The sequence below is a fragment of the Castanea sativa genome, chromosome 5 (assembly GCF_040712315.1).
Source record: "Castanea sativa cultivar Marrone di Chiusa Pesio chromosome 5, ASM4071231v1".
Taxonomy (NCBI): Eukaryota; Viridiplantae; Streptophyta; class Magnoliopsida; order Fagales; family Fagaceae; genus Castanea; species Castanea sativa.
In genome coordinates, this window is record NC_134017.1 from 16,122,845 (window position 1) to 16,139,258 (window position 16,414).

The 16,414-nt window shown below is 33.6% G+C and overlaps 2 protein-coding genes across 2 annotated transcripts; both read right to left on the reverse strand.

Annotated features, from left to right (window-relative positions):
- Positions 1-3,983: 3,983 nt before the first annotated feature.
- On the reverse strand, positions 3,984-5,898 carry LOC142634822 (alcohol-forming fatty acyl-CoA reductase-like). The gene is made up of 3 exons (XM_075809074.1): positions 5,644-5,898; positions 4,228-4,355; positions 3,984-4,140 (listed from the first exon to the last, which is right to left on the reverse strand). Exons 1-3 carry the CDS (start codon positions 5,896-5,898, stop codon positions 3,984-3,986), a joined length of 540 nt encoding a protein of 179 aa, XP_075665189.1.
- Positions 5,899-6,033: 135 nt separating this feature from the next.
- On the reverse strand, positions 6,034-14,506 carry LOC142637080 (fatty acyl-CoA reductase 3-like). Its single transcript, XM_075811371.1, has 7 exons — positions 14,428-14,506; positions 14,088-14,191; positions 8,095-8,297; positions 7,902-8,002; positions 7,529-7,721; positions 6,272-6,433; positions 6,034-6,124 (listed from the first exon to the last, which is right to left on the reverse strand). Exons 1-7 carry the CDS (start codon positions 14,504-14,506, stop codon positions 6,034-6,036), a joined length of 933 nt encoding a protein of 310 aa, XP_075667486.1.
- Positions 14,507-16,414: the final 1,908 nt, after the last annotated feature.

A 16,414-nucleotide genomic window follows, 5' to 3' on the forward strand; every position in this document is an offset into this window, starting at 1 on the left:
AATCACACATAGATTTTAAGATTTTTCCCACAAAGATAGATGTGCATACAAAACAAACTAAACTCATAAATGCACTACGCCATTAATACGAAGGTACTAGGCCAAACTCACATGTGAAATGTGCTTAAACAAATACGATCAATTTTTTGAATTTTCCACTTTTTATGTGTTTTTGGATTTTTACTCACACCAAAACAAAGCAATAAAAGTAAGATCAAATGCAAAAACAATGCACATAAAGAAATGCAAGATGCACAAATGCATGATAATGAAGCATTTAATGCATGAAGGGTCCTACAAAAATTGAAAGAATTAGATCAAGGACTAAAAGAGCAAAAACTCAACTATAGAAATCATTCCTCATCCAAACGGAATAATTGCTTGGAATGAGTGTCTCACGAGAAGTGAGACAAGGGTTGGAAGAATGAGAACTGGAGATGCACATAGACAAGGAGGTAAAAACATCAAAAACTTTCTTCAACAACTTACCATTTTCCCCCAAAACCAATTTAGCTTTCATAGCACAACTTCCAAGAAGCTCAAGTTTCTCTTTTCTTTTGATTCTTTTAAGAGCTTGAAACTTAAAGCAATGAGGTCTTAAATGACCAAAGGCACTACAATGGTGACAAATAATGGGTTTAGGTCCGCTAGGCATTTTAGGGAGGGATTTAGCAAAATGGTTTTGTTCTCTCTTCAACTTGGGATATTGAGGTCTTATATGACTGATTACACCACAATAGTGGCAAGTTGGAACACACTTAGATCCATCTAAAATCTTATATTGAGACCTAAATGGAGGCTTTGGCTTAAGAGTCTTTCTCTCCACCTTTTAATTTCTTTTGTATGGAGGAATGTAAACCGATTTGTCTTTAGAGATAGAACTCACACTAGGCACAAAATTGGGCACCATAACATGATTGCAACTAAGAATTTCTTCATTTTTAACAATAGGTTTAGCAATCAAACACTTGGCATGCATTTTAAGAGATTCATTTTCACATTTAAGATCATCAACTAGTTTGTTAGACAAAACAAGTTTAGCATCTAAGTCCATATTCAAACATTCAAAATCCTTTAGTTTTTCAAGAGAATGTTCAACAAGTTTCTTACACTTTTCAACCAATTTATTGGATTCATTGAGCTTAGCAATCAAATCATTTTTTTCACTAGTGAACTTGCTCAAATTCTCATGAAGCTTCTTTGCCTTTTTCTTCAAGAGTTTTACAACAACACCCATAGATCCATGTAACATGTCATCACAAGTATGAGGATTAACACTCATAAAGGCATTTTCACAAACACATGGCATGTTACAATCAACATCCATAGAAGCATACAAAATACTATTCATGGCAATACACACAAGGGGTCAAAAATCACACTTAGGTAATGAAACCAAAATAAGTGTACCTACTCTGATACCAATTGAAAGCTTGGATTTTTGTGAATACACAAGAGCTTGTTTAGACCCCCAAATAAAAGACTACGACTAGATTGCTTTTACTCTAACTTATCTAAGTGCAGAATAAAAGTAAATGAGGCGCAATAAACTGATAACTACTCTAGTGCATAAACATGAACAACAAACAATAAAATTAAAGCACAAGAGTAAGGGAAGAAAGATGTAAACACAAGATAACACGCCAATGTGTTATCGAAGAGGAAACCGAAGAACTCGGCAAAAAACTACCGCCCTCCAAGCAGTAAATCGATCCACTAAACAATAAGTTGGGATACACAAATAGCAAGAGACCCTCCAAGACTAATCTACCCAATGCACCTAAGCCCTCCAAGCTCCTACTCCAACAAGGCTTCTCGGAACCGTGTCTTGTCTAGTTTTTCGGATCTCGCAATACGTCCAATTGCATCCGCCAAGCCTCATCGGCTTCTTTTGGTAAATCCCCAAAGCTTCCCAAGCTCCAAAACACTTTCTACACTCTGAAAATGTGTGAGTTGTGTTTGGGTATAAATCTCCTCTCAAGGTATGGCAATGGGAGAGGGAAAGAGAAAAGGCTATAATGATTTCTCACTAAGAATGGGTAGCTCTCTCTCTAAAAGATGAGTGTGTGTGTGTGTGTTGTAGAAAACCTATCTAGGGTTTTTCTCTCTAAATGACCTCTCTTACTTTTGTGGGTAATGAGGGTATATATAGTATGGGTGAAGGGTAAAAAAGTCACACTTAAAAATCCTCCAGGTAGAATGTTTCGCTAGTAACTCATGGGAATGCCTTACCCGCGAGACACTCGCGAAAACGACAGCCTGGTCTGACTCTTTAGCTTTTAGCATGTGCTCCTTATGTGACTTTTAGCTGTCTTAATCAAATCTCCACCACTCAATACTAGACTCATTACAAATAAATCCCACAAAAATACAATGAAACAAATTTATGCAATTACAACCGTTTTTGTCATGGAATAAAGCCAACAAAAACAAAGTTATAAATCACAACTTTACAGCTACTATAAAACATTGGCAATTGTATCCGCTAGATGTTAATAAAGCGTTTCTTCATGATGATCTTGATAAAGAAGTTTATATGCAATTTCCTTAGGGTTTTCATAGCAAGGGAGAATGTCATTTGGCTAGTAACAGTATGCACATTTAGAAATCTCCTTCTGGCTTGAAGCAAGCCTCTAGACAATAGCATGCCAAGCTATCTACAACCATTGTGCAATTTGGATTCATACAATCTAAATCAGATTATGTACTTTTTGTCCACTTAAAGGGATCGTCTTTTACAGCCCTTTGGATTTATGTTGATAATATTCTTATCACAAGAACTGATCCTTATTGTGTGACTGAGTTAAGGAGGTTGCTTGATAGTAAGTTTCGAATCAAAGATTTTGGTGCTTTGAAGTATTTTGGGACTAGAAGTAGCAAGAAATGAAAAGGGGATTAGTCTTAATCAAAGGAAGTATGCTTTGGAGGTGCTCAAAGATTCAGGCATGCTTGGTTGTATGCTAGCAAAGACAACAATGGAGCAACATTTAAGATTGTCCAATGATGAAGGAAAACTGATTAAGGACCCTTCATAGTATAGAAGGCTAATTGGGAGGATGATGTACTTGACCTTGACTAGACTAGGCCTTTGTTATGCAATACATAGGCTCAGTTAGTTTTTGAGTGAACCTAGAAAACCATATATGTTGGTAGATCAGAGAATATTGTAGTAGATAAAGGGCACTCTTGGTCAGGGAATTTTCTTTCCAGCTAACTTAGATTTTCAATTGAAGGCATTTTGTGATGCTGATTGGGTAGGATGTCCAAACACAAGAAAGTCTTTTACAGAATATTGTGTTTTCTTGGGTATCAACTTGATTTCATGGAGGTCTAAGAAACAAACAATCGTTTCTAGATTTTCTGCTGAGGCAGAATATTGTTTAATGGCAACCACATGTTGTGAGATAATTACTTGGTTATTCTAGTTGCTTCAAGATTTCAAGATACAACATCACAAAGTAGCTCTACTCTATTGCGATAACAAGGCAGCTTTGCACATAGCAGCCAACCCAAAAAAACTAAACACATTCATGAGGTGGATTGCCACCTGATAAGGAAAAATAACTCAATTTGGATTGATAAAGACATTCGACATTCCAAGCAATTATCAATTAGCACATATTTTGGATAATGGAGAGAGAGGAAGCCAATTTTTTCCCGCCCAGTTACAAATAGGCAAATGCATGAGATACATATACTCCACATACAGCCATTTAATTCCCTTTTCACACTTAATTCATTTATAAGTTACATTTATTCAGCTTCTCACATCATGTATTTCTTGCATAATTTGAATAAAAAACACTAAATAATCTTGAATATGTAATATACGTTGATGAGTACAATGTAAGTAAACCTCTGAACTAATAATCCACTTCAAGTTTGTTTCTAAACAGAATGGCAGCAACCAGTGCTCCCTTATTGGGCAAGAAAATTCCAAAACACACACCATTTTGAGAAATAAAGGCATATAATCCCTCAAGCTATGGTTTCATTGAGTACTTTATCAGGCCAGGAATGTGAGTGTTCATAATGTAGTCTTCCCAGTCGATACATTTTGGATCAAAGTCAAACAAATCCACATCGGCATCACTCTCTCTTGCTGCCACTCGTAGCTTTTCAGTGTTTGAATCATCAAATCTGTATTGAATTAAAAAGCTATTATCTGTTGATACATTGATAACACGTACGACTGAAAAATTAAGCATTAAAATAAATAATACCCACCTTCCTGTAAAGAATACATATGGTTTGTAGAGTTCAACCAATCGCACACCTACTTTGACCTTCCTCTTACGATCAATATACATGTCCCTATAGTACTGGCAAAGCACTTCATTTGCTAACCACAATACCTTTAAAGAATAAAGTCAGAAAATAAAAATAATGATATTATAGCATAGAGAGTATGTAAGTGTGTTGAGAGAGAGAGAGAGAGAGAGAGAGAGAGAGAGAGAGAGAGAGAGATTTGTGTTATTTATATATTTGATATTTTATTATGTATTTTAATGGTAGGGTCTGGGTTAAATATGTGTTATTTATTTATTGTAAATGGAACTATATATAATTGTATTAGACATTTAATAAGATTGTATTTGTATATGAAATTATATATTTTAGTTTTTTTAAAAAAATAAAAAGAAGATATTATATATTTTAATTTTTAAAGAAAATACAATATAGAAGATTTTAATGGGGGGTTCAAATTTAGAATAGAATTTAAATTTAATTAAAAATAGAGAGTAAAATAATGTGTAAAATTGTGAGACATCTAAAGCTATATTACAAGGTAAACCAAATGTCAAACAACTTCAATTTTATATATACAAGAAACAAGGCTTGAACACATTTCTCTTGCGAAAATTAAACATCATATATATATGCATGCATGCAAATGTGCTTGAACACACACCAAATATCTTCCTTGACGTTCCAAGTTACCATGGCGAGCCCTCATTAATAAAAAAAAATGATATTTTGCACGGTATAATTTTTCAATTTTTCTATTAATCTTAAAACAAGTAATAGAGACGTACACTAAGTTTGTATTGGGAGAGACAAGAGGAGACTATTGGGGAATGGGGAAATGATTTGAGAGGATTTGGAGGGGTTCTCAAACTATTTTTTTAATCCCTTCAATTTTTGAGAATTAATTTGAAGGGGAAGGGATTCAAGTCTAATTAATTTTATATACCTCCTATTTTGTCCTTAATATTTCTTAAGTATATAGTTAAATAATTTAATGATATAATTACTAATTTCTTTAAGTATTTTTCTTTCCTTTCCTTCCAGTTCTATAACATAATTAGAGGATCAACAACATCGAATGTCCTCTCCTCTCTTTTAATTATTAAAACATCCAAGTAAGGGGAAAAATATCTACTCCCCCTTTTCACTCCCCTCCGCTCCTCTACCTGTCTCTCCTATCTTCTTCCATCCTCTCCTCTCCTTTCAAATTTCCAAGTAGAGTGGAAAGAATTCATTTCGGTTCCTATAAAAATAGGCACCTATCTTAGTGTTTTACACTTTTTTCTCCATGAATTTGAAAATGAGAAATTATTACTAAATAAGGGAACCAAATTAACATGCCTTACACTTTCATTTTTCATGTATATAATCTTGGTTACTAAGTAAAAAACAAACCTTCAATGGCAGTTTATATCGAATAGCCATATATGCGTGAAATCGAGCCATACTGCTAAACATTATCATCTTCCCAACTTTGATTGATTTCCCATTTTTACCAATCCAGGGATTTCTGGTGAAGTACTTGATGATGAATTCTTTAAGAGTATATAATTTCATTGGATTTCTCAATGAAGAACCAACATGGAAGATGATTTGAGAAGACTTATTTGCATGAGCCACTATGGCCACAATCATAGAATTTACCACCATGTCTGCTGGTATCTGCATGAATTCAAATTTTCATATTGAATATATACTTATAGAAAAGAGTAAATATGTACAAACACAACCATAGAAGCAAGAGCAATAGTTATGTGTCTACATGTGCTTGCATAAAGAATGAGTTTAACTCACCACATCTAAGATTGACTTAGGATGGGCAGTAAAGCACTCCAATTTTCCTTTAGCGTAGGCAGAAATTACTCCATCAATGGTTCTGTAACAAGAAAATTAAATTTAACAAAACATTAATCACTCATGAAAGGAAAAAGACGAGAAAAAAAAATCAATTTAATGTTATTTTCTTGAACCTCGATTACCCAAAATTCTGAGCTTCTATAATTTCATGACAAACTATGATTACCTTGTGCCTTCAATCCAACCTGAAAATGGTTCTTTGTAAGTACTGGTTACCATGGTGGGTCGTATGATGATTAGGGGCAGATTCTGATTAAATTGTCCTAAAAGCATTTCTCCCATTGCCTTTGTATATGTGTAGGTGTTTGACCATCCATATAGTTTTGCCCTAGCAATTAATAAAAAGAAACAAATACAATTAAAAAGGATCAAATAATCAATTTGCTAGAGAATGGCTTCATTATTATTCACAAAATTTGAGCAAGGGAAAAACTTAGACACAGTACCTTAAATATTATTCCTTAAATAGGTTTAGCCTTATTAAATTTCTACCATATTTCTAATTAATTATTTCTGCAAAGGCATTAAAAACATCTCCTATAGCTAGGTTTTTTTTTTTTTTTTTTTTTTTTTTTTAAATTTTTCGCTGACCAATGAGAAAACCTGATGGATCATGGATGAAGGGAAACTTTGACCATGGGGGACAATGGCCCCCCTAATTGTTTTTGTAAAAAAAAAAAAAATTTATATATATATATAGGTATAACTTTTAGCAATGTTGTTCAATAAAATTACATTTTGCCTCCCCTTAACAATATCATTGATTATTTTAAGAGTAATACTATAGCCACAAACTTTTCTACAATATTTTTACAAATTGTTGAGATAGTAAATTCTTATTAGTTTGTATCTGGGCTCATTTGTAACTCTAGCATTTTCCTTATTTTAAAGAGCATAAAAAAATTTATAAACCTAAAATCCAAAATAAAATATACAAGCCTAAAAAATTAGCCAAACAACAAAAATTACCAATAATAGCTTAAAAACAATTTAAAAAATTTTAAACAAAATAATTTTGTCATTACCCAATAGCGAACATACACATAAAAAATATAAATAAATAATAAATTAGTTAAAAAAAACCCTTAGTAGTTAAGCAATAGAGCTAGAGGCTAGAGCAGCAGCATGCAACCAGAAGCAAAACCGCCCCCTCTAACTTCAAGTTCTGGCTCCATCTCTGTGATGAATTAACTGGATCCTAATGGTTAGTAAATTCCTTCAACAGATCAAAGCTTGAATGGATCTAATGTTTCGTAAATTCTTCTTTACATCACCCAAAGCACCAGACTACCTACACCTATGGGACCTAAGTTTCCTTCATGATAAACATAACTTCTAATATTATAGTCGGGAAACATAACTTTGTTAGATTCAAGATAAAGACAGTGCTGAACAGGTCATATTATGATAGATTCTTAAAAACCTTTCAATGCCAAAATCCTTCATGGTGGATATGATTGCTTCATTCGTGGCGCCTTGTACTCGTAATCTATCCAGGTATTCCTTCACAAGTTCTTTTTCGGCATTGATATCTAATTTTGAGGTTCCTTTTAGCGTGTCTCCCATGTAAAATGGGCTCTCTAGTATGTTCCCTTCCTTCTCGCCGCACACATAAGCTATGACACAACAACAATAGTTCATTGATGAGAGCTCATGTTTTACTATATATTCCAATGACGGATAATTTTGCATTGCAGATGAAAAAAAAAAGATAATTCTTTTTGCACTAGCAATCATTACTTGACGTTCGAAATAGCTAATTAGCGTATAAGGGCAGAGTTCCAGTCTACACTGACCGGTTGATACATGGAGAAGCACCTTCAATTTAACACAATTCTGCGCAAAGCTCAAAACATGCAAAGCTCCATATGTATTGGTGCCCAATGCAACATCATATCTAAAAGAGGAAAGAAAGGAATAGAAAAAGTAAAGAAGATTTATATTCTATCGTATGACTCTTTTGATTACGCACACATTGTTCATTGTTACCTTTCATCAAAGTTCGTTGTAGCGGCAGAATTTAAGACGATGTCTATTTCTTTCCACATCTCTTTTCTCAATATACAATCTTTGATTCCTAAGTTCTCGTCACAAACGTCACCAGAGACAGCAGTAACCCTTTCAGAGATAAAAGATTCCAGATTTGCACCCAAGCTGTTTCTTAGTACCATAAATAGGTCCTTTCCTAGTATCTACAAATAAACAAATAGATATGATTGATTAAACGCAAGGCTCTTAGAATAGTACAAAAGTACATTAAAAAAGGGAAGGATAAACTTGTTGCGCACAAACTATTCTACACACTCCAAAAATTAGCTAAAATTATGGCTTCAAGCCACAATTTTAGTTGTTTTTGTAGTGTGTAAAACTATGTAAGATATTTGCGTGTAATAAACACTGAAAAAAAGAATTTGAACCTATTTAGTGTGGATAATATTGTTAGGTTCTAAAAATTTAGAGCAATTAGCAAACTATGAGCATAAACTTGTCTAGATATAGATTACTAAATCTATAGGTATAATTAGACAATGTTCAAGGTGCTCTAAGTTAGAATACAAGAATAAGGAAGCTGCAGGTTTAGGAAATTCGAAACATGCCAAGTTTGACCGATAAGACTATGGTTCGACCGATCGAGACATGGATCTACAAAATTTAATTAAAGCCCAATAGCTCGTTAAGCCCATTAAGTGATTAGGGTTTTAGATTTAACTCTCTGTTAGGACATATGTGGTTCATGTTAGGAACATATGTCATCATGTATTGACTAATCCTTTAACAAAACGCACTTGTAATTGGGTAGATCTAGGATGTGTTTAATGCTTCAAGGAACAAGGTTTCAAGTTCAAGTGTTAAAGCCATGCAAGTCTGTCCAAGAATCAAGTGATGAAGTGCTGGATTTTAAATCTCGACAGCTAGCTCAATAGCTAGTATCTATCGAGATTTAAAAAATTGTTCTATCTCGATACACGATAATTGCTCGACAGATAGAGTATCTATCGAGAATTATGAAAATCAGATTTTTAGTTCTAATTTCATTCCAATCCATGAGTATGCGTTTGGGCTTTCTTTTTTCACAACCCTAAACATATATAAGGATTATTTTAAGGGCCGTCACAGGTTGCATAGTTGCAAGAGTGTGAAGAAAAGAGTTGTTCATGCAAATTGTGACCGACAACTTAGTTTGTCCTAGTTCTTCTTTCTCTTGAAGAAGCTGCTGTGTTGTACACCGTAGGGTTTTATGACCAAGCAACTTCGTGATTTTTATCGTGTGATGAACTGAAGAATTTTGCAGCCAACATCCTTCTCAAGTTGGTGATTAAGTCGTGTACAAGGATCCGCGCATCTTTTGGTTAGTCACGTACTGGGAGCCGTGCATTAAAATGAGATATTGTCATTACTGAACAAGTTCAATTGGGTATTAGGGTAAGGGTTCAACTGTAGGTTGGTATAAGGTACTGTGATTCCTTTACTTGTAACTGCTTGTTGTGATAATAGTGAATTATCGGAAGTGGTGACCTTAAAATCACCCGGTGGGGTTTTTTCATTGGAGGTTTTCCTCATTCGAAAACAAATCACCTGGTCAACTTTATTTTCTGCTGCATTTTACTTTAGTTGGTGATTTGTTTGTGCTGTCACGTACATTGCATGTTGATCTGATTAATTAATAAACTTGGCTAATTAATCAATTAATATATCATAAGTGATCAATATATTCTTGACCTATCAGCTTCTATTTTATATAGAGAATAATTCTTTTGTATTCCCTTGATTCTCTATTTTCTCTTTCCCTCTATTGTGTATGTTTATTGTCAACTCTTTGCTTGAGTTGTCTTTGTCAATGTGTGATAAAAAGGAGGAGAAATAGATGAAATTTTGGAATCATGTTGAAAAGGTCTTTAATTGTTGATGAAATTTGGAAAAGGTTTCTAACGGTTTTTATTTAAGGGGAGATGAACTTGTTTTGGAAAGAAGGAGAAAATAAAAGTTTTTTATTTATGTATCTAACTTAGGGGGATAGTTAGTTTAAATCTTTGCTACATACTTGCTTTATGCTTCAATTGTGATTCATATTATTTATCTGTCTTTATTTCCACACATGCGTTGATGTGCTCTTTTGAGTGTGTAGATACCGTATTTTGTACCCATTAATAAATTTTGGTCCCCGGCCCTGATGATGAGCTTCACATATGTCAAAGAGTTTACAATAGTTTGGAAATAATCACAACTTAAAAGTGCTCAAATTGCTTTAAAACCGATATTGAAAAATGACATTTGCTCACTATTTTGACCATAAATTTTGATCCACAATTTAGTGAAATTTGTTTCATTGGAAATTAGACATCCTGGGCTTCAATTTGAACACAAAATGTACCTAATTTTTGGACTTATATTGAACAAGTTATGACCATTTGAAGTTGGACCAACAAGGCTGTTCGATTTTTTGGGTATTAAAACTTCATTTTAAGGGCTCAAAACATCATGCTTTGATGTGGGATGGCCCATATACCCTTGATAACGTCTAAAGATCATTAAACAGCCCCCAAAACCCTAATTTTAATTTATAAATACTCATCTAATGCTTCTAATCAAAACCCTAATAAGAGAGAGTGATTTTTTCGCCTCCATATTCTCTAAAAACTTTTTTTTCCCCTCTTTTTGAAACCTTAGGGCAGCACCTTAGAATGTTTTTTTACAAAATTAAAAACATCTCTTTAGTTAGTTCTAAGGCAGAAAGTTTGCTTTCAAAATTATTTTCTAAAACCTTTTCAAAACCTTGTGTTCTTGAGTTGTGATCACTAACTATTGTTGTGTTCTTTGATTATTGTTGTCTTCTCCATCTAATATTTGTATTGTAGGCACTGCGGGGTCAGTTAAAACAATCTCAAATCTATGATTCTAAAGTAAGGTGAGTATCTTTTCCATGATTTCCCGCCTTGATACATATGATTCACATGAGTTCTTGATATAGTTTCTCTAGTTATTTTATTTTATTTGCTTGTTGATTTTATTATGTTTTGATATGTTTTAATTTGATTTAAGGTTGTTTATAATCTGTTTTAGGTTGTTCTTGTTTTATTATTTTGGTTTCATGTAAAATTTAACATGCATATTTAGTTTATGTTTTTTAGTATATTTGTTTTGTTTCATGTTTATTTGCTTATATTGATGTTTGTTTTTGTTAGGTTCTAAGACCTTAGGGACTAATGTATTAGAACTTCAATGTGTAATGTGTTGGCAAACCATGATAAAAACATAGAGTCTAGGTTTTGGCTTGCTGAAAGTATGTTTTATTGTAAAGTTAGAATTGAGTGATTGTAGAAATTAGTGGACAAATTCTGCAAGGCTCGATTGATTGAAAATCGCGCAGAATCAATTTTTTGCAAAATTTCCAACTCAGCCCAAGCATGTTTGACGTGTAGGGTTTTATGTTTTACTTCACATATAAAAAGAAAAACCCTAGCTACGTTTCAGAGGCTTTTTGATGTGCTGTGTGTTGAATCTCTTGTGAGATCTAAATGTGTTTATCTTCATACACACTTAGGGTTATCAAGATCAAGATTGATGTCAAGAGCTTGATGATTGCTTCAGTTGCTGTAGAAAGAACTTAACGAAGATTTGAAATCTTTGAGTGAAGTCTCAAAGGCACATGTAAGAGAACTTGTGGTTGCAGTGGATCAAAGAAAAAAGTAGTCACAGACTCGGAGCTGTCACGTAGTCGTGGCAATAAGTTTTCTACTCGAGGTAGCAATAGGATGTTAGTGGTCTAAGTTCTATTGTACAAACTTCAATCCTTTCATAGTGGATCTGTTTTATCTTGAGGATATCTAGGTTAAATCCTCCTCAGGTTTTTTACCGGTTTGGTTTTCCTGAGTCATCAGATCTTTGTGTTCTTTACTTTCTGCGTTATATTTGTTTAACTTAGTTTTAAATTAACAAACTTGTTAATCAACTTGGCTTAATATTAGGTTAAACATATTGTGTTTAGGAGTCTAAAACTTTATAGTTTTATCTTCTTTTTGTTAGTTTAGTGTTTAGAGTTCTAACATGCTTGTTTGATCTCACATGTTATATCTTTGTTTGATTGAATCTCTAAAAATGTAATTTTTCGAATTTGTGTTAAAGGATGCGTATGCATCCATTGAGTATGCGTGCGCATGGTGCAAACATGCGTATGCATACTTGAGTATTTGTACGCACCTCGAACCCAGATGAGGGGAAAATTATTGTTCTTGTTTATTTAGTTATTTTTTCACATGATATTTTATCATGTTTGACTACGTTTAGGTTAATTAATTTTGTTTAATTATTTTCCATGTTTATTTGAATCTTTTTGCCATATTTAGTTTATTTAATATCTTTTCCTTGTGTGTGGTCTTTAATATGTTGTGTGTGTTATTTCCTTAACTGCATGATATATGTTTAGGTTAAGGATTAGGGTTCTCTTAATAAACTCTTTAATTAAATATGGCCTAGCAACACACAATAGAGGTCGGCCCACAAGCCGGATGGTCTTAGGTGCCTAACATTTTTTCAAGCCATACCCAAACTCCAGACCCATAATCTGGTATGTGGACCCATGTATGTAAGTGATTGGCCCAAAAGGCCCAATATGGTTCAAAGACCTAATTTAGGTGGCGACTCCTCTTTTCTCCACCATGATCCACTCAGCCAGGGTGTACTCTCCTTTGCACCCACAGAATGTTTCAAGAAAGATAGATACATTCCGATCAAGACCTTCTACCTCTTCTTGCAACTTTTGGGTTAAAAGTATTAAATTGGAATTTGTGATGTAATTGGAAATTTTATTGTAATAGGGCTATTCTTGTATTTGAGCATTACATTTTGTATGTAAGTTTTGTCATGGATTGTCAAAGGGGGAGATTGTTATGTTCTAAAAGTTTAGAAAAATTGGCAAACCGTTAACATAAACTTGTCTAGATATAGATTCTTAAGTCTATAGGTATGATTAGACAATACTGAAGGTGCTACAAGTCAGAATACAAGAATAATGAAGCTGCATGTTCAGGAAATTCAAAACTTTCCAGGTTCGACTGATCGAGACTATGGTTCGACCGGTCGAGACATGGATCTGTAGAATTTAATTAAAGCCCAATAGCTCATTAATCCCATTAAATGATTAGGGTTTTAGATTTAATTCTCCTATTTTTTAAAGGAAACCCTAAGGCACGTTTTAAAGGGATTTTTAGAGAGAGAAGAGTGTATCTTATGCCTCCTATTGTAGATCTAGGGTTTCTATACCCAAAGCTCTCTTAAATTTTCTACCGGTGTTATTCTTTGAAGAAACTCAAGATCTGGTGTTGTAAAAGTTGCTACATACAAGATCAACTATTGTTGATGGTCTAAAGCTTTGAGTGGGATCTCAAAGTCACAAATATGAGTGTTTGTGTATAACAAATTTAGATAAAAGAGTATTTGGATTTGGAGCTATGTGTAGTCATATAAGTAAGTACTACAAGAGGTAACTTTAGATTTAAGGAAAAATCTATTGTAAAACTTTCACTCTATTTAGTGAATTTGTTGCCTTGAGGATTGTTTAGGTTACATCCTCCAAAGGTTTTTTATCTTGAAACTGGACTGTTTCATTGGTTTTCCTAGGACATCGTATCACTTGTCTTCTTTACTTTTCCGCACTTAGTGATATGATTATTTGTGCTTAACCTAGATTTGAATAATAAACCTAAATATCAACTTGGTTAATTAATTAGGTTAAACAATCTGAGTGTTCAGGGATTCAAACAAACAAACAAAAATTATAATGTAATTAAATTGTAGATGTTTAAAAGTTTTGATTTATTTCTCATTTTAGTTTTTAAACATTAGGGACCAAAATAAAAATCTTAAAAGTGTAATTTATAGTTTAGTCTAAAGGAAATTATGTGTTTTACATATAAAAACTAAAAACCAATAGTTCTGCGCATTCATTTTATTGCTTATAAAATAAAAAAGAACTAAATGGGTACCTCATTTCGAAAACGTTGTGTAGCAGACTCGTTGTTTGAAGTTCTCAAAAGAAGATAGAGTTTTTTCACATTTGGTTGAGCCCTGAGTATTTTCTCCACAAAAACTGTGTCAATTTATGCAAGCAAAGTTATCACTTATCACGAACACCAACATCCTTCAATACATGCAGGCACAAAATCGTAAACAAGAAGTACGGGGAGGTAGTGCTATATAGTATATGCTATAAATTAGGGGAGCCAAGTGGAATGCAAGCACGGGTCGTTAATAATTACAGCTTTACGCAAACATTAATAAAAACTTTTCCAGGGGGAGAGAGAGAGAGAGAGAGAGAGAGAGAACCTTTTGCTAGAAAGCCTGTGGCACCCGTGACTAAAATAGTCTTGTTCTCAAAAAATGGAAGTATACCTTCCAACTCCATGAGAGAAGAAATGAGAGACGAAAGAGTAAATGATGATGATCTCAAGCAAAAAATAGGAGATTTGATTTCTAAGGCGGATTTGAGAGTCACCTTTCTTTTCTTTATATATATATATATATAGTATGTTTTGGCACCTTCCTCTCATGTTTTTTTTTTTTTTACTTTTTTGGGTATTCACCAATTGCATTGTTACAGAATCAATTTATCCAGCCATTTTCAAATGTGGTCACCCGATTGAAGTATAGTAAGCGAATTGGACCACAAATCATCAAGTCTACATGATCTCGGTACCTAATTTACATGGCTGTACCGACTTGTCTAGGTTCCTTAATAATTATGATAAAAATTGGTAGTTTAGTGGATGTTTGTTAGTTCCTTATAATTATAGGTTTACACAAACATAAATGTACAAAAGCAATTTATCCAGCCATTTTCAAATGTGGTCACCCGATTGAAGTATAGTAAGCGAGTTGGACCACAAATCGTTAAGTCTACATGATCTCGGTACCTAATTTACATGACTGTACCAACTTGTCTTGGTTCCTTAATAATTATGATAAAAATTGGTAGTTAGTGGATGTTTGTTAGTTCCTTATAATTATAGGTTTACACAAACATAAATGTACAAAAGCAAACTACTAGGTTAAAATAGATTGATCCCGGTTAATTAATTCAATTACCCAAATTGATTAATTAGGTCAAATTACATGCAAATCGTGGAGGTACCAACAAATCACCAAATAACTAATATGCAGCGGAAAATAAATTAACACGGTTATTTGTTGACAAATGGAGAAAACCTCTCACAAGGCAAAAATTTCACTGGGTGAATTTAAGGTCACTTCTCCCAAGAATCCACTAATCAATAATCAAACGGTTACAAGAATGAGGAATCTTACCACTACCCTAGCCTATCCCAAAATACCAACCTATAATTGAATCTTTGCTCCAATACCCAATTAGACTTTATCTAGTAGCAACCTTCTTTCTTTTGTTGCACAAATCTCCAATCCATGACTAACTCCTTTGCACGGAGCTCAGTATGTGACTAACTCTAGCTACTTGATTGATTATTGTTGGCTGCAAAGTTCTTCACTTCATAAACGATGAAGATCATGAAGCACTTGGTAACAAAACCCTAAGGCGCACAAATGCAGTAGCTTCTCACAGAGTATATGAGTTTTAAGTTTCTATTTTCATATTTGATGACTTTTAAAATAAGTCTTATATATGACTCGGGTTGTAAGAAGAGAAACCCTAATCATTCAAGTCATTATGGGGGCAAATTTCAAATATGAGATTTATGAAATTGTAGATCTCGATAGATCAAGCTTGTGTCAAGCTTGTCCATTAATCTTTGATAGCAACATCTATCAAGCTTGTATTGAGTTTTAATGAAACAACATTTCTTTACTTGTTTTTTGGATCAACCTTCATATCTTTAATGATACCACTTGATTTGTTTGAACAACATACTACTTGATACATTAAGCCTAACTTAGATCTACTCAATTACAAGTGCATTTTGTCAAAGGATTAGCCAATTACATAGAAAATATGACCATAACATTTACCATGGAGAGAGAGAGAACCTTTTGCTAGAAAGCCTGTGGCACAAGTGACTAAAATAGTCTTTGAAAGTTGTGATTTACAACTATGTTTTATGTTGGCTTTATTCCATGATAAAAAGTGTTGTATTTGCTTTAATTTGTTTCCTTATATTTTTGTGGGTTTTATTTGTAATGGGTTTAGTATTGAGTGGTGGAGATTTGATCAAGACAGCTAAAAGTCACATAAGGAGAACATGCCAGAAGTTGAAGAGTCATGCCAGACTGTCGTTTTCGCGAGTGTCTCACGGGTAAGGCCTTCCCGCAAGATACCCGTGAAACTCTCTGCCTGGAGGATTTT